General features: G+C 38.6%; 1 protein-coding gene across 1 annotated transcript; it reads right to left on the bottom strand.

The window, feature by feature from the left end:
• Positions 1 to 1,483: 1,483 nt before the first annotated feature.
• Positions 1,484 to 17,824, bottom strand: lmo4a (LIM domain only 4a). The gene is made up of 5 exons (XM_062433981.1): positions 17,724 to 17,824; positions 8,523 to 8,770; positions 2,876 to 2,972; positions 2,612 to 2,770; positions 1,484 to 1,994 (listed from the first exon to the last, which is right to left on the bottom strand). Exons 2-5 carry the CDS (start codon positions 8,762 to 8,764, stop codon positions 1,986 to 1,988), a joined length of 507 nt encoding a protein of 168 aa, XP_062289965.1. The 5' UTR covers positions 8,765 to 8,770; positions 17,724 to 17,824; the 3' UTR covers positions 1,484 to 1,985.
• Positions 17,825 to 21,486: the final 3,662 nt, after the last annotated feature.

Genomic DNA, 21,486 nt, shown 5'->3' with positions numbered 1-21,486 from the left:
TGATTGCTGGTGTTTGTTGCCCAATCTTACCTATTTTTATGTGATGTCAGCATGTTCCCTGCAATGACTCTGGTGAGCATGACATTATCATAACTGACAGGAGGCATTGACAGATCTATGAACATAAAATATGACTTATAACAAACCGTAGTTTTCCTTTAACATGCTAATGTAGAGCAGGTAATGTCTAGCATGTCAACATCTTCGTTTAGCTTGATAGCATGCTAAGGATGTCATTGAAATTGTGACCTGATGATGGAGTTAGAGGAAAGTCAGGGAGTCACCACAGTCATTACACTTCATCATGTGAATGTCTCTAACATGTGTGTGTGTGTGTGTGTGTGTACTTTGTTTTACATTGCTTTTGTATGAAAAGTGCTATACAAATAAAGTCTGATTGATTTATCAAATTTCATTCCATTCAATAGTTGACATGTTTCACTCTGGACCAAAGTGGTGGACTGTACATTAAAATACACACATTGATGATGATTTTCCAGAGCATACATTTCATGTTTATACACCAGTTGTATCTTCCTTCTACTTTGTTCATGCCAGCATAAAGCATTAATGATTGATTTAAAATATAAAAATAATAAGAAATGATTGATTGGAATGGATCACCTACTGTATGCAAGTTCCACTTCTGATTTGATCGTATTGTTCTAAAAAATGAACTGCATTAACAGTGGCTGTCTGACAGGAAGTGAACCCATCTATTATCCAATAATAATCATTTGCACAGTTTGTATTTAATTGTAAAAACACTGGTACATTGGTTTTATTACTGCAAAGAAGCCTAAGATGAGATTCATGTTCAAACTAGAGCCCAACCGATATATTGGTATTGGAATCTATGTTGTCCGATATGCACCAATATTTTTTTAAGTTATATATGCAGCATTTTATATATATTTAATCATTTTTCTTAATTCAAGCTTAATATATACGTACATATGTTTTTTGTTGTAGGTGTTTTATTATTTATAGGAATTTACAGTGATTAAATTTCCCTGTGAAGTTTATTGTTTCAGTGCACTTATGTCATGTTTGATAACCACATTGCAAAAATATATTTTGTATGTATAAGATTATCGGCTGATATCTCGATATCAGAATCTTTTTTATTCCTTCATATCAGTATCGGCATCGGCCCCAAAAATCCAATATTGGTCGGGCTCTAGTTCAAACATTCAGTATGGAGACTGATTTCTGTATTTAGTAGGAACTTTATCAACAGAGACCCACTGTGGTAAAAAACTATGTGGAGACTAAGATGTTCACAGAGAGTATTAGAGAATATGTTTGAAGTATCAATATAGATTTAGTCTTGTTCAGTTGTTTCTTGCAGTGTGGAAGAAGCGGCTCAAATCACAACAGTTTTTTTCCTCAAACCAAAAACGTGTCAGAGTCATATGTGTGTGTGTGTGTGTGTGTGTGTGTGTGTGTGTGTGTGTGTGTGTGTGTTGTGTTGTGTTGTTGTGTGTGTGGTCTCTGATCTCCTGCAGGAGTCACACTGCTGTTAGTGTTCTCTCCTCACTGGGCGCCCGCTGCAGCTGGCTGGCAGGATAAAGGTAATGTGTGATTCCACTGGAATCACTGGAATGGGATAATTCCAGGACAAGTCTTCCATTAGCCGTGCCAGCTCTGATGTGTCATATTGCCACAGTTCAACAATAGACAGCAGTCTGCTGTATGAAAAACTCCCAGCATCCTCAGCGTCCTCACGCCTCCAACTAAACACTGCACGTGTTCACGTTTCACTCCTCATGTTTTTCTCACAAAAGCCAGTTTGTATCTGTGAGTTGAAATGGAAACCAGCAGCAGGACTGAATGAATCCAGATTGTACAGTGACAGTCTGTCTGAATGGAGGGAGATCAACCAATGGCAGGTTTACAGGTAGAGGAGGAAGAGGAGGGTGAAGATGAGACAGAGGAGGAAGGTGCGGGGGAGAAGGCACACATTTGGTTTCCCGTCCTCTTCCTCAGCAGACCTGTGAACAGTGAAAAGAGGTTTTAAACTAGACTAAACAAGTCATAATGAAATATCTGCATTTAATGACTGTAGGTTTTTATTAAAGGGCAACAACTATTTTTGTCACATGACTGCTGACCCCGTACAGCTCCTGTGCCCTCCCCCCCTCATTAAAACCAGAAGTATTTCAGCCATATTTTTCTAGTCTCAGTTTTAATCAAAAGGCCTTTTCACACACTTTGACATGTGACATTAGATCACAGGTGTAAATCATAAAATGAATGAAGGATTCCATTTAGCTGCTGATATATGCTGACTCACTTTCGCAGTAGTGTTTAAAACAGCAAAAGCAAAACATTTCAATAGAATCACTATGATTAGTAGATTCAAACATGTGAAATGAATCTGTGACACTTTTCGTGAGGTTCAGCTTTGCTAACAGGCAAACGGGAAGCCACCTTCACAGTGTTGACCTCCAAAATGAGCATGGAAAATGAGTTTAGATTTAACCTCCTCTGTTGAAAATGTAAACAGTAAAGAATAAGGGTTTGAAAACAGCGATAAGACAGGAGACTATGGTCCAAATATGTCTTTTAAATACACTTTCTTTTTTGGAAGGCCAACGTGGATTCTCACCTTCTGGTCAGACATCATGCTGTTGGTCTGCAGTGGGGTCGGGTGTCCACCGAGCAGGCCTCCTCCCGGCCGGTCATGTTCGCAGAAGATTGTCCCGTTGATGTAGTGAAAGCGATCGCCAGGCACCAGGCGGTTCCTGCAGGTTGCACAGGTGAAACACTGTGGAGGAACAGAGGTGATATTTAATAGCTTTACCTGTAATTTGATCAACATATTATCAAGCTCATTGACGGCAGAGTGATGATATTAGAGCGCTACGCTCACCTTAAGGTGGTAAACGTTGCCTTGTGCTCGCATCACCATCTCACTGGCAGGGATGGACTGTCCACATGCACTGCAGGCTCCACTGTGTCCAAACAGCCTGCAGATAAAAAGCATTTATAACTATGGCATCAATATAACACACCAACAACGGTTTATCAAAGAGCTCCAGGAAGCAGTGTACTTGTAGTCATTGGAATTCTAACTGGCTGCTTTTTTGTACTTGGTGAAGAAGTGAACTTTTTACAGCCAGTAGAATAGTTTTTCGGTAGAGTATCACTTTAACAATAAACTTTCAAACTGTTTGACAACAGCTTCTTCAGACATCTGTGAGACGAGATGAACAGAGTTGGCTCTTCACAACTTGTATCTTTACAGTGAGTTTTACAATGTTGTCCTGAATCAGCTAAAAGAACATAAAAAGCCAGAAGAGATTTCTAACATGTGTGGATAAAATTTCCCATGTGTGTTTTTGTGTTTGCTTTATGTGGAGTAGATACTGATACAATCCACTCATAAACTCATTTAATTACTTTACTGAATGTGCTCCTTTGGCATTAATTCATTATGCTAATACATGTATACAGTCAGCTTTCCGTACCGTCAGTATTTCTTGCCGCAGCTCACTGTTTAAGTCTCAGCTTTTATAAGAGCAGTTTCAAATTAAAAGCTGGACATTCATTGATGGAATCTGCTCCTGGCTGATCACTTCTTCTAAATTTGATTATCTGCTTTGGCACAAAGCCAGAGCTCAGTCTCCTGATTGTGAGAGTTTAATAGATGTACAGGTGGAGATGCAGGAGAGAGCTTGCAGTTTCTCTGTCAACTGTTGTAAGAGATGTGGTTTAAACTAAAGGCTAAAGACACGATCTCACAAACTCTTTAGATGATGAGTATCACTCTGACTGCAGCCCCATGTACACCACTTCATCATGTGGAGAATCCAAAACTTGATTGGTGTGCTGTGTTTAGTTACAGTTGCTAAGCTGCGATTGGAAAGTTGTAGTTCAGGGGAGAGGTTCACAGTCTGTTTATACTACAGCATGGAGGCCACTAAGGTGTTTTTAAAGTAAAGACTTCATACATTAAATAAAACAAACCATGTGATTAAATGAAAGAGTACAGCGTAGACCTGCTTTATGTGAAAAGTGTCTTGATATGACTGATATGACTGATATCTTGTGATTTGGCGCTATATAAATAAAGATGGATGAAACCAAACACTGTGAGGGGGCATTATGAGACAAAGTGACACCAGTGGACATCCTCCATATGCAGAGTGTACTACAGTAGTAGCTTTGGGTGTACATGTTAAGTCAAAAAAACTCCTTGGTGTTGTTCAATTCCAGCCATATTCAGTAGAAATCAACGCAGCTCTCACATTCATTTCAATGGAAAAAACCATGAAAACATACACAAGGTTGTCTGTTGGCTCAATGTTCCTGCAACACAATGTAATGCCGTCCAGCGAGGTGCTGCAGTGACCAGACCAGAATCATCAACATCATGTTTGAATGCTTTTTGAATTTGTTAAATAAACACAGGTCAAACTTTGCATATGTCAAAATGTGTATCAGCTGCATAAAAATGTTAAAAATGTTATTTCCATTTTTGTATACTGTGGGTCACATTAGGAAAAGTCTGGCTAAAATAAATGTTTTACAGTGTTTTAACAACACTCAAATGTAAAATTTCAAATTTGACTTTGAGTTGTGACATTTTGGTCTATCCGACCTTCATCGGGCAGACCGCTGTATGTAATGGGTCATGTGTTCCCATAACAACCTGAACCACACAGATTTGTTGTCATGTGATACTTTAAGGTTACGTGTATCTATCAGAAATGCCCTGATCTTGGAGTGCCTTGGTAGTCAAGTGGTTACCGCACATGCCATGGGACAGGACCAGGGACCAAGGACAATGGCAGTGTCCCTGGTCCCTGGTTGGTTTTTAACTGTTTGATGTCATTTTGCTTATTTCCTGATGATTTGCTGTGTGATGTTTGATTGTATCAGCACACAGCAGCAGTCAGTGGTTCTCTATCAGAGGCTGGAGTTACGTCAGCACCTGACCTGCAGCAGCTTCAGCTCATCATTACAAGCTCCTGTGAAACTGATGCACTGTGACACTGACTTGACCAGTATAGGTGTTCTCTCACTTTCTCTCTCTCTCTCTCTCTCTCTCTCTCTCTCTCTCTCTCACTTTCTCTCTCTCACTTTCTCTCTCTTTTTCAATGACTGCACTGAGTAATGAATTTTTTATCTTAATCCAAACAGTCATTTAATGAGTACGCCTGAGAGGATCCCTGTTCTCCTTAATTAACCCCCCCCCCCCCACACACACACACACACACACACACACCTCCCAGGCTCCGTTACATCTCATCCCGCTTTACTGGCATGAAGGGTGAGAAGCTGAAGACCTGACAAGCAGCAGGCCTTAGGTCAGCACTTTCTATTTCACCTCCAGCTCAGGATGGAGGATGATGTTCCCGCCTTTTTTCCGATAGGTGTTGTGTCTGCGTAAAATGTGATTGATTGGCTTTATTGATCTGCCAGGTCTGAAAAACGGTCTGATAATATGTGTTGAGCATATCAGAGATGGTGCCTGTAACTTAGAAAGTGCAGCATTTTGTTCAGGAGTAGTAGGGATGCCATGGTGAGGACATTTTACCACTGGTTAATAAAGATTTAATAAGAGATTTCACTGGACAAGGTAGAAGATATTCACCAATGATGCTGTTACTTTGATCTTTAACATGAAATGCCTACACAGCTGCTCCTCCACAGATGCAGGAATGAGGCAGAGCATGACTGCCGCTAAATTACAAGTTTTCAGTTTTTTGATTTGATAAACATGGGCTGATAGGTGACAAATATCTAAATATGTATTATTTTTACTAGACAAAAAAAAAATGTTGAGGGCTGTGGTCAAGTAATGTAATGGGTGTATGCACGAACACTGTGTAACACCGGTAACTGAGTCATATCCAGTGGACATGAGGGGGGAAAGATGGCAGACAGGAGAAAGGAGTCCACTCATGTTTGATTTAGACATTGTGGCGCGTTCCATTTGTACTCAGAAGTTGGAATTTCCAAATTCCTAGTGGGAAAATTTCAACTGGAATGTCCCCTGATTTCTGACTCAGAAGGTTGGAAGAACCTCACCTACCCCTGACCTCAAAATCCAGGATGGTTGTGGTGTGTATCAAAGGTTTGAAAGTTCTAGTAACATTCTGTGTTTTAGCAATAAATCAGTGGTACACACAGCGCTGTCCAACTTCTATCTGTGGACATGTTGCTACAGAGTTTGTATCAACAGGTATTGCTATCAATGGCTAGACTGGTTTTCTGACTTCTTGAACTGGAACACTTAACACACTACCTACACTGGCATGTGATGGTCTCTAGCAGCCACGATGGAGCCAGAACACATGGCAGCCACATCCAAGCACACAGTGAGGTCTAAGCAGCTTTTCTGGACTATACCGTTTTTGGGTTTTCCTAAGAATTTCCTTTCGAGTCCCTTCAGAGCCAGATTTGTATCAAGTCTGATTGTTTCTGCTCATTTTGGGTTTGGAGAGTATATCATAAGTCCCACAGAACACTGCAATACCACATGATTATTAATCAGAAACATTTTGATACGCACCTGAATAAACATCATTTGACTGCTGGACTAAATGTGGAATTTCTTCTGCTGTGTATCTTCTTGCAGATGGCAGTGTAATGTGAGTGTTAGAGTTTGAGCTCTATTTATTTCATGAGAGAGGTCCTGAAAGCCGCTGTATTATTACTGGCCTGATATACAAAAGTCTGCTGTGTCTCACTTCCTCCTCAGCGGGGCCTTGAGCCGTGGCTCTCCACATCCAGCCCTGTGTTTGCCCCCAGAGACGAGGGCACCCGCAAAATCCCCCATCTGTGTTACGCCGATCCGCCTCACACACACACACACACTGACACACTGGCACACTGTCTACAAAAAGCAGAACACAGGCTTTGACCTCACACACATACAATTATATTTGTATTCATTTTTAGCACGGCCTTCATGCTTTTATTCCTGAACCACAGTCCCACTGATGAGTTTATTTTTCATTCTCTCTCTCCTCTGCTGTGTGTCGACTAAAAATGAATTTCTCACTTCACTAATTAGAAATGTTAAAATACTGTGCATTTGTAAGGTACAGTGTGAGTAAAATATGAAGTAGAATAATTACTTCCTGCAGACGTGTGTTAAGGTGGAAATGCAGTGATGTAGAGAAAGGTTGAAGCAGTTTATTTGTTTTTTGAGATGAGGGAAACTGTGTGCAATTTTTTAAAGAACTCTGATTGGTTGTGTTCATTTTCTAGGATTGTGCTCATGTTGTGCCACCAAACAGATGCTGAATATTTACTCATATGTTGGTTTTTATCTTCAGGTTCTATAACTCTTTGTTCAAAAATCCCCTCAGAGCTGCAAAAAACTAAATTCTACATGATTGAGTCTGTGCTGTCTGGTTGTATCACTGCCTGCTCCTCTCAGGAAAAGGTGTTGTTGATCTACACCAGGTATTGTAGATCTAAAGCAGACTGGATTATCAAAGACCCACAACATCCAAATCACGGACTGTTTCACTGGTGATCCTTCCAGCAGACGTAGCCGCTCCCTCAAAGCAACAACAGAGCTTCTGCTGCATACCTGTCTGGTTGCACATTCTCTTGTGTTGTTTTGAATGGTTTCTTTCGGCTTTGATTTGATTGTTAGAGGTTTTGTTTTTTGGTTTTTTTGGGGGGGTGGGGTGGGGTTGGGACTAGATAAGTTCCTACACCCTTTTCTAAAATGTTGCTGTCATCTCTATTTTGTTATGTTGCTATGTTATTTTAACAATAAATAAAGCATCTAACATCCTGGCTCAGGTAAAGACTACTTTTAGCTGTTTTATTATTAGCTTTATTAGCTGTATTTGCTAAATTACACAATTTCATACTTTCATATAATTCATATACTTTTTCAATAAATTTTATATTCTATTTTTAGACATTTCTATTATTTATTTATTAAAAGGTCAAACGTTTTTATCAACACAGTTGGCATTTTGGGGCTATTAAAAAGTCTCACTGCAGTTGTACCTGCTGCATGTGACAATAATCAATCAATCAACCTTTATTTATACAGCAGCTTTCATACAGGCTCATGTATTTCAAAGTGCTTCACATTTGACTGACAAGCTGACAATAAGACAGAACAAGTGATAACATAAAGAAAAAAACGAGACCAATGCACACAAGAGAAAATAAGGATGATGAAAATGTTTCCAAACTTTAGAAAAAAGAAAAACGGTTACTTTGCTGGAGTTTTAGGAAGAATTATTGACATTTTGAAATAGTCCAAAAGCAGCAAAATGTAATATTTTAGCTTTCCAGTTATCCATTAAACATGAAAAGCCTGACGATGAATACAAATCTTTCCGGATTACTAATAGTACTAATGACTGAATTAAGGACTAAAAGGTTCTGTTATCACATGATTATCTGGCCCGTCTTCCTATTGGTTGTATTTATCATGCATGTACACCTTTTCTCTCTGTTGAAATCATTTACACTGAATACCACTGAAGTGTATTCTCTTCTATATGTCTATGCTGATGCTGAGACAGATGTTAGCTCACCTGATGTAGTCATTCTTGCAGAGGATCATGCCTCCTTTGCTGTAGCAGGTGCTGCTGTACTCTCCCAGCTGAGCGTGGCAGCAGGAGCACTTGAGGCAGCGTGTGTGCCAGTACTGTTCCATGGAGAAGAGCAGGAAGCGGTCTGCGATGCGACCTCCGCATCCTGCGCACGACCTGCCCGCCGTCCCCCCGCTGCCGCCCATTACTGCTACTGTGGGTGCCTCCACCCTGCTGTTCACCATAGCGACCTGGAAACAAGGGCGAGAGGTAAAGGAGAAAAAAGATTGAGACATTATCCTAGGTGAAGTCTAAAAGGCAGAAGAGGAGATGTTTTGTCTGACCAAAGCCCCAAAGATGTTCAATTTACAGTGATGTAGGGCTGAACATTATGGCCAAAAATGTTATCCAAAAAATGTTTTAGCGGATTTTTGCTCCTGAGTGAAAGATTTCTGTTTTTAACTATTCTTTTTAGTCAGAACGATGATGACTCATCAAACAGTGGAATATTTCACTAATCTGAGGTTGAACTTTATAAACAATTATAATGATAACCATTTTTTAACATCAAAATATATGAGTAAAATGAAGTAAAATCCTTTTTCCTCAACAAAATATCTTCATGGAAAAATTAAAATTACATCCAAGATGGCTCAAACTGTAAAGTAAGTTAAATGTCCAAGTAAGTAATAACTAATGAAACTGACGACTGACATACTGGTCTGCCTATTTTATTGGTGGATACTGGCCTATCACAGATATATTGGTAATATATCAGTGTGAGTGTACATGCCGTCCAATATGTGCTAATATTTATGTTATGTTTTTAAAGTTCTATAGGTAGCATTTTATGTATATTAGAATTGAATTATTACTACTAGGACGGCTGTGGCTCAGGAGGTAGAGCAGGTCGTCCACCAATCAGAAGGTTGGTGGTTCGATCCCCGGCTCCTCCAGTCCACATGTCAACGTGTCCTCAGGTGAGAGACATACTGTAACCCCAGATTGTGAGAGTGACATCATACTGTGAAGCACTTCATAAAAAGTGCTATACGACTCCTGATGAGCAGGTTTGCACTTTGCATGGCGGCCTCTGCCATCAGTGTATGAATGTGTGTGTGATTGGCTGAATGCTGGCTTGCAGTGTAGAGCACTTTGAGCATTGGTCAGACTAAAAAATACAATATAGAATAGATAGAATATAGAATAAGAATATATGTGCAGTCCATTTACCATTTATTTGATCCTGTCTTTATTCAACTTATATATATATATTGTTCCACATATATTAAATATAGTAATAGTAATAATAACTTCATTTGTATAGCACCTTTCATACAAAGAAAATGTAGCTGTAAGTGCTTTACAACAAAAGAAATGACATGCTTTGCTTCACATTGAAAAAGCTTAGCAGTTAGCAACGGCTTCTCTCTCTCCTGCTCTGAGTGTCTTAATGCCTACTTTAGTGATAATGGTACATGTAATTAATTTAGTTTATTTGCTATGTTGGAGGCTCCGCACCATGGAAACCCAGTCATTAGCTGCTGTAGTTATCCAGCCCCCAGTAGCCAGGGCGAGCCGACCCAGCGTAGATCTGCTAGTTACTTAGCTTTGCAACCAGCGGTGGCTTCTCTCTCTCCCTTTCAGTTTAATTATATGGAACATTTGTTATATTTCTATCAAGGAAAATTACATATTGAGATAATTATTGTTATTGTTTTATCGCCCCGCCCTACAATGATATAAAACAGAGAGAGGCAGTAAATCTTCACTTAAAAGCTGGAACCACAGAATGTTTGACATGTTTTGTTTGAGGGGGGAAAAAAGTGCCACACACTCTTCCCCATATGAATTTCTCTTTTATTTAGATGACGTATGGACCCACAGGACCAACATTAACAATAACAGCAGGACACAGGCACTTGTGTGTTATGTAGGCCACACCCTAGTAACACATCTGATGGTGATTAGACAATCATGTTCCACCATTAGGCTGGAGAAAAAAAACAATTAAGAGGCCTTCAGCTAATCAAAACACTCATCAAACAGTGACAGGAGCTACAGCCAATCAAATCACTTCAAACTAAATGACAAGAACCATTATGTCTCATACCACATACAGAGATTTAAATTTTACATTTAGAATTTTTGCCTTTTGATTGTTTTTTCTGAGTCTAATCACCATCAGATGTGTTACTAAGGTGTGGCCTACATAACACACCAGTGCCTGTGTCCTACTATTATAGTTGATCTTGAAAAGGGCCTGAGGTCATCTAAATAAAAGAGAAATGCAAATGGAGCCAGAGTGTGCTACACTTTTAGCCTATTTTTGGTGATCAGTACCTCACTACAACCCTCGGTGTTACTTTTCCACTATACGATGTAAAGCTTTATATAGTATATTTTCCCTTACAAAAAAAGCACAAAATAATTTCACAAGTGATGTTGTGATTTTACATGTGAACTAAAATATTTAACATGTAGACTAAAATATTTCAAATGTGAACTGAAATATTTCAAATGTGAACTGAAATATTTCAAATGTGAACTGAAATATTTCAAATGTGAACTGAAATATTACACGTGTGAATTGAAATATTACACGTGAACTGAAATATTAACACATGTGAACTGAAATATTAACACATGTGAACTGAAATATTAACACATGTGAACTGAAATATTACACGTGTGAATTGAAATATTACACGTGTGAACTGAAATATTACACGTGTGAATTGAAATATTACACGTGTGAACTGAAATATTACACGTGTGAATTGAAATATTACACGTGTGAACTGAAATATTACACGTGTGAACTGAAATATTACACATGCCAACTTGAATGTTACACATGTGACCTGAAATATTTCACATGTGAACTTGATTTTCACATTTGACTTGCATGTAAAAAAAAAAAAAGACCTGTTTTTAGCATGTTTTTATCAATTGCCAACAATTCAATGTGAACAGTTTGCTTTCAGTAAACACTATAGAAAGGGAACTTTGTATTTAATCCAACACTAAATCCAAATGATGGGATCTTATCCACAGTAAATCAATTCCATGTTGTTGCTGTTGTACACCAAATAAGTTCAAAGATGTGTCCAGCTTAAACAAAACCACACTCTGTTAACTTGATAATATGTCTCAGAAGGAAGAGATATAGTAGAGGTAAAGCTGCTGTAGCTGTTGGTGGAAACGGTACATATGTGCCATCAGACGACATCTACTGTATTTCTCCTGTTCTCGTTTTTTCCATTACAAAACTTGAACAGATTTCATGCACAGCTGGGAATAATATTGCTTTGAATCACACTACAGCCGTAGCAGAGTGTGTGCTACTCAGCAATGAGTCAGCAACACACTGCCTCTTCAGCCGCTTCCATGATTTATAATTAGCGCCAACATCAACATAAAATAATTGCGGGGCTAGATTTCATTTTCTAAATGAGCAGCAGCAGCACAGTTTGTCCTCTGGAGCGTCTAATTTCAGCGAGGGCATGTTTAGCTTTACAACTACCCTTCCCACAAGATTATTTGAGTTTGCAGCAGCTGGTCCTCTGCAGTGGAGCGGGCTGCCCTCAATACCCTCATTTTCTAGAGTAGACACCTGGCTCTAATCAGCCAGAGGAACACCATGTTAAGAAGCCCAAGGCTACATTCAAACCGCAAACAGCCTCATGCGCTGCGACCAAACCGTCCTATTAGTGACGGCTTATTCATGAATGAGCTGCTCTTTTGATGCCCCTTCATTTAATTCACATATAAAACTTTGAAAATTTGACCACTTGAGTCCCGATTAGCGTTCAATCTTCTTTTTAGAGGCTGCAAATAGCTTTAAGATGCTCTTTTCCAACTTCAACAGTGCTTATATACAACAGCACTGAAATCTAGTTATTCATATTCCTTCACATAGTATCATGCTTTCTAATAGGAGACCATCTTTTTATATTATTCATGGTATATTGTAGTGCAGCATGTCTCCACTGCTTTTTTTTCCTGCGTTGTGGGTCTTTAATTTATGAATGAAACTTTTAATCATTTGAATTTGATTGTTATGATCCATGTGTGCCTTTGATGTTTTGACCTCCCAGTAACTCTGTGTCCTATTTGTACAGACTGAGTTCCCTCAGCAGTTAGAAGTGAACCCAGTTTAACCAGTGCAGTGCCCGTTTAAAACAAGCCTGTTTAGAACGGGCCCATCGCTTTGCCTCCGGCCGCTACTTCAACACATAGACAAATGAATAGAATTAATCTGAGGTGTGAATGAGTATAAACTCCAATAACATTAAATAAACTAACATTCTATTATACATAGATGTTATAAACAGGGTGGGGAATTAGCAGAAGCCACCAGCCAAACACTGGTCAAATATGAAAGTGGTTGGTAGATTTTAGACACAAAATAATGATTTACTATTGAGTGGCTGGTGAATTTGAACATTTTATATGTCAGTGGCTAGTAGATGTTTACATTCTAAAAAGATAATTTCCCACCCTGGTTATAAATAATGAGTATCCCCATAGTAAATACATCTTTACTCATTTCAAGTAAAATAAGGGCTGCATTTAAAAAAATAATATAATGTGCATCAATCATATTGGGCTCTTAAATCGTTTATTTCAGGTTTGAGTGGGTATGTTTGCTCCAGAGATTTGTGCTTTGTCTGTAGAGGCTCTTCACAATCGTCATGGTTTCAGAGCATATGACATAAACTGCTTCTAAACTGCTTGTGGAATTATTTGCTCTGTTTTGCACACTTAACTACAGTCACTGTGTATTGGACTTTGAGAGCTTCCAAAACACGGGTGACCTATGCTCAACTATGTACCTGAACCTCTCCTGTGTAGACACTCGCTACACTTTCTGTCTAGACACGAGGTCAGAGTGTCCGTTCTTGATTAAAAGTCTGTTTTTACATTCTACTTTTCTCTCTTTACAGCACTTTCCTCTGACTTGTTCTGCTTTCCATCATTTTATTGGATGATATACTGTTAAAAGTAACAGAACTACTTCTTATAACTGAAGATTAGTCATGCACTCATCCAATCCACTTAACATCACTGAACTACTTTAAATACCTCTTTTAATTTCAGTTTCATTATTAAGTTATTGTTATTGAGTCAAGATGATGTCTGCACCAATAAGTTCCCTGCTGTTAGGTTTATAGATGACTTGGCATCAGCAGCACATGGGTTCAGGTATCAGAATGAGGACAGAAACAGCTGGACTGCTGCATCCCTGATGGTTTGAAACTGAAGACAACTTGATGTATCAGTGTTGGATTGCTGGCCACATTCATATACACAGTACAAGCATTTTTATTGCATTTAACTGTTGCAATTAGCAGCCAAACACTGCACCAGTTGCTTAATTTATCCAAAGTCTGATTCACATTTGCTTCATTTATCCTAAAATCTCCTACCATTGCCAACTAAATTTTTAGCAATCAATGTAAGTGCTTATAAGGTAGCATGAATGTAATACTTGACTGGATTCAGACTGGGAACACAGGATGTCTATGTGACCCCGTGTCTCAATGGACTTGCTGTTTTTTCCCCCCATCTATTTCCTGTCCTCGGTGCCAGATTCCTCTGGGCGGCACATCACCAGCCGTGAAATCAATTAGCGGGCCGAGTCTGCATAATACAAAAGCTTCCAGCCTGCGCAATAAAGTGAGAGCGAATCAAACAGCCTGTGAACCAACGTGACGACCTCTTCCACCCTTTATCACCGGCGTCTACATCAATAGTAACATTTCCTCTGGAGATATAGCAGCTGATTGCTGGTAGAGCCGGTCAGACTGTCCCCATGCCTTAAAAAACATCATGATAAGACAGTAAAGGTTCAGCCAAAGTGGATAAGAGACCTCAGTAAATGAATCTTAAATCCTTTAAGTGTAAACACGACTTCTCTAACAGTCAAATCTCAAATGTTTCCTCAATCGTATTCCAAGTTGAACATTCCTGACCAGCACCTGCGTTACTTCAACACGTTTTAACACACAGCTTTCTGATACACTTCTGTCATTTCCTGTCATCTCTCTACTGCTGCTAAAATAAAAAGACCTTTAGAAAAACCTTGCAGTTAATAATTCAACCACCTCTCTGTAAGGATACTGCTGTCGTCTTTGAATAATATTACAGCTTTTTGAGAAATAGTTCTATTAACCCTCCTGTTGTGACTATGCAACTTTAGTCCTCCCGGGGTCAAAATGGACCCAGTGTGATTCATAAAACCTTTTTTAGCCAACATCATTCCATGTTATTACTGCAGGTTTTACACATATCTTTTGGAGATTTAATATGCCTCATTTAAATGAAACTATATCTCCACCAGGACAACAGGAGGACTAATCATTTATCACTTTACACCTTACTCCACTACCCAAAAGTAGTTTAGTTTAGTTTTGAAATTGAAAGCTTTTAACCGTTACATAACGTTCAGGTCAAATTTCAAAATTTTCGGATCTTCTATTCGAAAGTAATACAAAACCATAAATTACATTTTTTTTTTAAGCCTGAAATTGTATGACTTTTCTAGAGTGGCCCAGAGTGCACAAAAATGGAAATATTTCAAAAGTATTATTATTGTTATCTTTTTTTTGTGCAGCTGGTATACATTTTTGCACATAGGGTCTTAAAAGTTATTGTGAAACCTGCCATTCAAATGTTGGATCCTTCACTTTCAATAATCATTTAGAGCTGGTTAAAATCAAAGTAGCTCACAAGCCAAAAAGTGTGGGCACTCCTGGTTTAACAGCAGCAGACATTAGAGCAGCTACATCCAACAAGTTTTCACATCTCTCCAACTTCATTGCCGTGATTGACCGACGTGTGTGTACATCAGAAAGTAGGAAGGGTTTAAACTTCTCTCTCAAGCTCTGTGTTTTCATTCTTACACTTCTGCTGTTGATATGGAATACTGAGTTAGTCTGAAGCATGCTGAGACCTACAGGGATGAATATGAGTGAGCAGTGTGAACATAAATAATAACAATGAAACCTCATTCCTGGAGTGTAGGAACATTTGTCATCTTCAGCTGCAGTAAATTTCCACTTATTGTGTTCTTTCTCCATCCTTCCATATGTTTACTTTACTGTCACTCTGCCCTGCTCCACTCCTCACTGTGTACATGTTTACACTTTCAAGAGGTGGGACTTCCTGTGGAACTATAATGACAAACTCTCTGTTTCTTATAATTATGCCATGTTAAGCTCACCTGGTAGTGTGGTCCATGCACCGCTCACTTCTTCTCATTTCCTACTTTTTTCTAAATTTGGGAGCTGCCCCATCCAAAAACAAAGGCTGGTGACTGACTTGTGGTCTACCCTGCTAATAAACTGATTGATGAAAGCAGGACCTAAAGAGAAACGCTGCAGTCTCCACACACTGATGAATTGGAGGCAATTTCAGGTTGACAGGACCAATAACAGTTAATTTTTCCCCCCACCCTGAATGAAAGTGACTGACGCCTCTCATACTGTAAACTGTCGTACAGGAAGAACTGTGTAGTGTTGGACAACAGTAAGATCTTAATTAGTATAATCTGTTTCCATTAACAAGGTGTTGGATTGGAGGTTGTATCAAGTATGAATGATGCTTATTATAGTTTGAAGAGTATAGTTTTATAGTTTCAATTAGATATACAATTAAGTACAACAACTACACAACTGAACCTTTTCCCCACTATTTTTATTCGGCTTGTTTTGCATTTATATTTTACCGACACTGTGATTTTATTTATTGTTTGTTGTTGCACTGTGTGGAAGCTAATGGGGATGATGATGATTGTCCATGATGACAATTCCGTTTTATAAAGATAAGATGATTAAATTGACAGAAACTTAATCTGCAAGTTTAAAGCTAAAATATCAAACTTTATGTGGTTCCAGCTTCTAAATTGTGATGATTTGCTGCGTTTCTCTGTTTTAAATCATTGTAAACTGAACATCCTCAAGATTTGAACTGTTGGTCGCACAAGAAAACTGATATGAAGACTTCTTCTCGGGCTCTGGGACATTGGTTGGTGTCTCTGTATAAAAAAGTATGTTTAGGATTGTTTTCTTTAGGTAATTTGATCAGCTGATGAATCTCGCCACCACACACTTTGTTTCTCCAACATTTAGACTGGAATTTTGGGCACGATTTAATGTCATTGTACGAGCTCATTTACAACCCATGAGATGTAGAAATGTGGAAGATTGCAGAATGACTATTTCATTACTGCACCTTTCCTTCTTTCCATACACTAATTAAATCCTGAACCCCCCCACCCAACACACACACACACACACACACACACACACACACACACACACACACACACACACACACACACACACACACACACAGACACACACTCTTGATATGAGCTGTAATTAAGGAATCAGCTCCATACAAGACAGAGGGAAAGCTAGAAAAAGTAGTAGGCACCACAGGCTCCAGTAGTACAGAGTGTAATGGTCAGACTGGCGCTGCACTGAGGCAGATTCAGTTTCCTCCTCTTGAGAGAGTCCTGCTGTTTCATTAAAGCGGCTCTCTTTTTAATTAACACCAAGGGCACGAGTGGAAGCCTAATACATTTACACTAATTAGAAAGATGTGCTTTCAGTGCTGTGGAGCCACGCAAATCAAAGCTGCATGCACAGCTAAAATATATTCATAACTCACATATAAACAGGGGCTGTCAACAAGCTTGTTAATATAGTCGCATGTTTGATAAGAACTATCATTCCATTTTCATCTCATTCTCCTCCACCTGCCTCTACTATTGAAAAAAACTATTATTAATATGATTAAAGTAGTATTTCAAGGAAACCGTCGCTCTATAAATTCACCCTGCGGGCTCAACTAGTGACGTAGTTGTATTACTATAGCGTAGCTTAAAATATTAATATATAACATTAGCAAAACCATGAGACAATATCATAAACCGTGTCGTTATCACCAAAAACTGTTTCATAAAAGCAAAAAAAATAATTTTTAACTGTAAAGTGTAAATTCGTTACGACATATATTGACATTTATGTAGCTAAAGTTATGGGAACCTATGTTTTTTCAAAGATGTAGCATTATGCTTTAATTATTGCTACATTATACAAAGTGGGCAAAAAAAACTAATAGCGGTATGAAGCATGAAGGTGTAACGTTATTCACACCTGACTAAAGGTAACTGTAATGATGTGTTAAACTCACCTTACTGTTGTGAAGTTGGAGCGGACGGTCTTACTGTTTTTTTCTTCTCTTCGCACTCAGCTAATGTTAAACAAACCCTGGGAGAGCGTCACATGTAAAAAACCATAGGTAAAAACACACGTAAACTTTTCAGCTGCTATAGTTTCCACGAGCCGGTGTGTCTGTGCGGTGAAAGCCCGGGAAATGTTCAGCACCTCTACTCCTCTGTTTCCATTTAGAAAGGCTCTCTGACTGTGGATGGACACCGACAGATAGTCTCTTCGTTCACCGGTTGGCTACTGTCTTTGCTCCCGTGCAGAGGTGAGCTCCTGCGGACACAGTGCAGAGGTTTCCCCGGTCATATAAATGTATAGTAACTCACTCCCCCCTCTGACGTAGCGAAGTGGGTGTAGCTGTCGCTCCTGCCTCCTCTAATGGATGTTTTTTTTTTTTTTTTCACAACCCGCCTTTGACCAGCCCCTACTCCGCCCCTGATTGGCTCTGATCCTAATAGTCTTACCCTATCCCTAACCACCTCACACCTTATCCTTAAACCTAGCCAATCTAACCACAACGAAGGCAACGAGTACTATCCAATCAGAGGCAGAGTAGGGCGGGTCTTCGCGGAATGCGGGTGGTAAAAAAATAAGACTGATGGCTGCTGGGGGAAGATTTGCCTACTTTGGTATGTTCATAAGTCATAATGACCCTGCTTGTTGCTGCAAGTATTTTAATGGTAAAGGGCACACACGTCACAGAAGTAACTTACAGAAATGAAAAAGGAAATTACTGTGATACTCTGATTATCATCAGTCGTGGAAGAAGTAGGCCTAACAAGAGTAACAATTAGAGCTGCAACTATTAGTCAGTTAATCAATTAGTTGCCAAATGAATCACCAACTATTGTAATAATTGATTAATTGTTAATTGAGTCATTTTTCCAAAAGAAAATTAGTAGATTCTCTGATTTCAGCTTTTCAAATGTGAATATTTTCTGGGCTTTTTTAGCCCTCTATTACAGTAATCTGAATCTCTTTGAGTTGTGGACTGTTTGTTAGGATAAAGAAAGATATTTGAGAGTGTCATCTTGGTCTTTGGATACAGTGATCAATTTTTTCTTTTAGTTTTTTTTTTCTTTTTACAATTTTCCAGAAAATAATCAGCAAACTAATTGATAATGAAAATAATCGTTAGTTGCAGCCCTAGTAGCTTTATGCAGAATGGCATAATAAGAATAAAAGATGGCACAAGATAATAATTTGTGTGCATGATTTGCATGATAATTTTGTCTGTTGTGTTTTGCTTTTTCTCTTGCCTCTTTTGTTTTTCTGTTTTTAAATGTGTTGTGAGTTATTGCACCAGAGGCCTTTGCCCAATAAAATACAAGTATGAAATATTTGTATCGCAAACTTGTACTTATAATGTATTGCACATATATTTTGCACACTTCCAACACGACTAATGTAGGTCTAATCAGCTACATAACTGACAACAACTGTTCAGACTTCATCATACTGCATAGGTTGAAAATATGTCTTGTATGAAAAACCAAAGTAACTATAAAATAATACAACTCATACTAATACTACAAAATAAGTTTAGTAACTCTAAGTAACTCTAATCAATACTTTCACTAATCAATACTTTAATATGAACAAAGGATGTGTGTGCATGAACTGACTCTGCAGCTCTATGGAGCCTTTTAGTGTATTTTAGCACATTGTGTGGTTTTGTTTTGGAAAGATCCCCCTCATGGTTCTGTCTCACTGCATAAAACATCAGCTGTTTTCACACACCATGCGCCATACCTACCATGTTTTTCTCATTTGACGTATCAGTTTTATAAGGTGATAATACATTTGTGTTGTGTTTACAGCTTGCTGTGCTGTCTGTGTCAGTCTAAATAGCAATGCATTGAAATTGCAATGCCATATGAGATTAAAGTTAAAGGTTATGAGCTCTCAAAGCCTGCATCTGCTTAGAATACTTGGGTTTTTAGGGTTGTAGTGCAGTGAGATGTTGTTTTTTTTTAACCATAAGGGGGCTCAGGGAAAAGCTGTTCTAACCACAATGTCAGCTCCCTGTCAACGCCTTTAATTATGTGGTTATTTATAGTCCGCCCCGTATGTCTCTTGCTTATATAGCTCGAACCGTAATCGTAGCCTACATCACACCTGCAGAGATCTGCAATAAACACAGCAGAGTTTGGAATAGTGCTGCTCAGGGATCCACAGTCTCAGAGGTTATCTGGTTATGTTAATAGTCTTATTAACCAGAATTGGCTTATATGTAAAGACATTAGGGAGCCAATCTGTTTAGTTAATTGGTAGGAATAATAATAAAGCACACGTGAAAGTGTTATTTGTTACAACTGCAAACAGCTGAGGTGACTATGAGACATTCAGATGTGATGTGGCTTCAAACCACATCCAAACATATTTGTCTGTATTAGTTCACTTAGCAGTGGAAGGGTGGAGGCTACTTATATTTTCCTTTTGACATGTTGGTTCTCAGTCAGTGAAGAAAAGCAGAGCAAAACTAAGATTTTAATCATTACCATATGCAGGCATATTGTATGTTTCTTACCTTGCGCTCTGTGATCGCAACAAAAAATGTGTAGAGTGTGACCTCTTGTGGACAAACTGCTAACATGCAAGGTTGTATGCCATACATGCAAATGAAATAGTCCCCTTATGTGTTGTTGTTCTTGACCCTTCAGTTGGATGTTTCACTGTGCAAAATGGTGTATTGAAGAGTTTCCTTAATTATATTCTTTAGGTAATATGCTCAACCAATAAATCTTGCCACCGCACACTGGCCCACTTTGTTTATCTAACATTTAAGCTGGAATTTTGGGCACGATTTAATGTCATTGTATGAGGTGATTTACAGCCCATTAGATGTGGAGATGTGGAAGATTGTGGAATAAATCCACTTCATTGTCGCACATTTCCTTCTTTCCATACACTCATTAAATACTGAATCACACACACACACGCACGCGCGCACACACACACACACACACACACACACACACACACACACACACACACACACACACACACACAATAAAATAAAATGAGTAAGCTGATTCTTTAATTGTGTGTGTGTGTGTGTGTGTGTGTGTGTGTGTGTGTGTGTGTGTGTGTGTGTGTGTGTGTGTGTGTGTGTGTGTGTATGTGTGTGTGTGTGAAACATATTATTCCATTATTCCATTATTGAGTTATTATTTTTTTAGGGCATCTTTAACTGTATGGCTGATTTATTTTAATGCACGATATAGAAAGTATACATGCATGCTCACTCAACTCATAATTATGAGGTAGGCTAGGAAGTCATAGTTATGAGATAGTTTCTTGTAATTATTAATAATATATAGGCATATATTTTAAAAAATTCACAGTGAAAAAGAAAAAGGCTGATATGGACTTCCATAATTTTCCTCCAGATGCACCATTTGTTATCCAGGAAACTTCCTATGAAACAACATGTACATATTTTTATGAGTTACATATGTTAGCCGTAAAATAAAGAGTTACCATTTATTTAGCCTATTTAAAACATCTAGGAATATGTGTGGACAAACCAACCGTATACCGTTTTAGCGGACGAGAGCAGGACTGTAATATTAGGCGAGACATTGCCGTCAAATAGAGAATTTAACATTTATTTTAATGTTGCAACAGAGTCCTATGAGAAAGCTGCATTTTATAGCAAGTATAGCTTTGGCACTGGAATAATTTAATTACTATAATAATTAATATATGTTGTCCCATTCTTTATA

The sequence above is a fragment of the Scomber scombrus genome, chromosome 15 (genome assembly GCF_963691925.1).
Source record: "Scomber scombrus chromosome 15, fScoSco1.1, whole genome shotgun sequence".
Lineage (NCBI taxonomy): Eukaryota > Metazoa > Chordata > Actinopteri > Scombriformes > Scombridae > Scomber > Scomber scombrus.
This window is presented reverse-complemented; position numbering and strand designations above follow the sequence as displayed.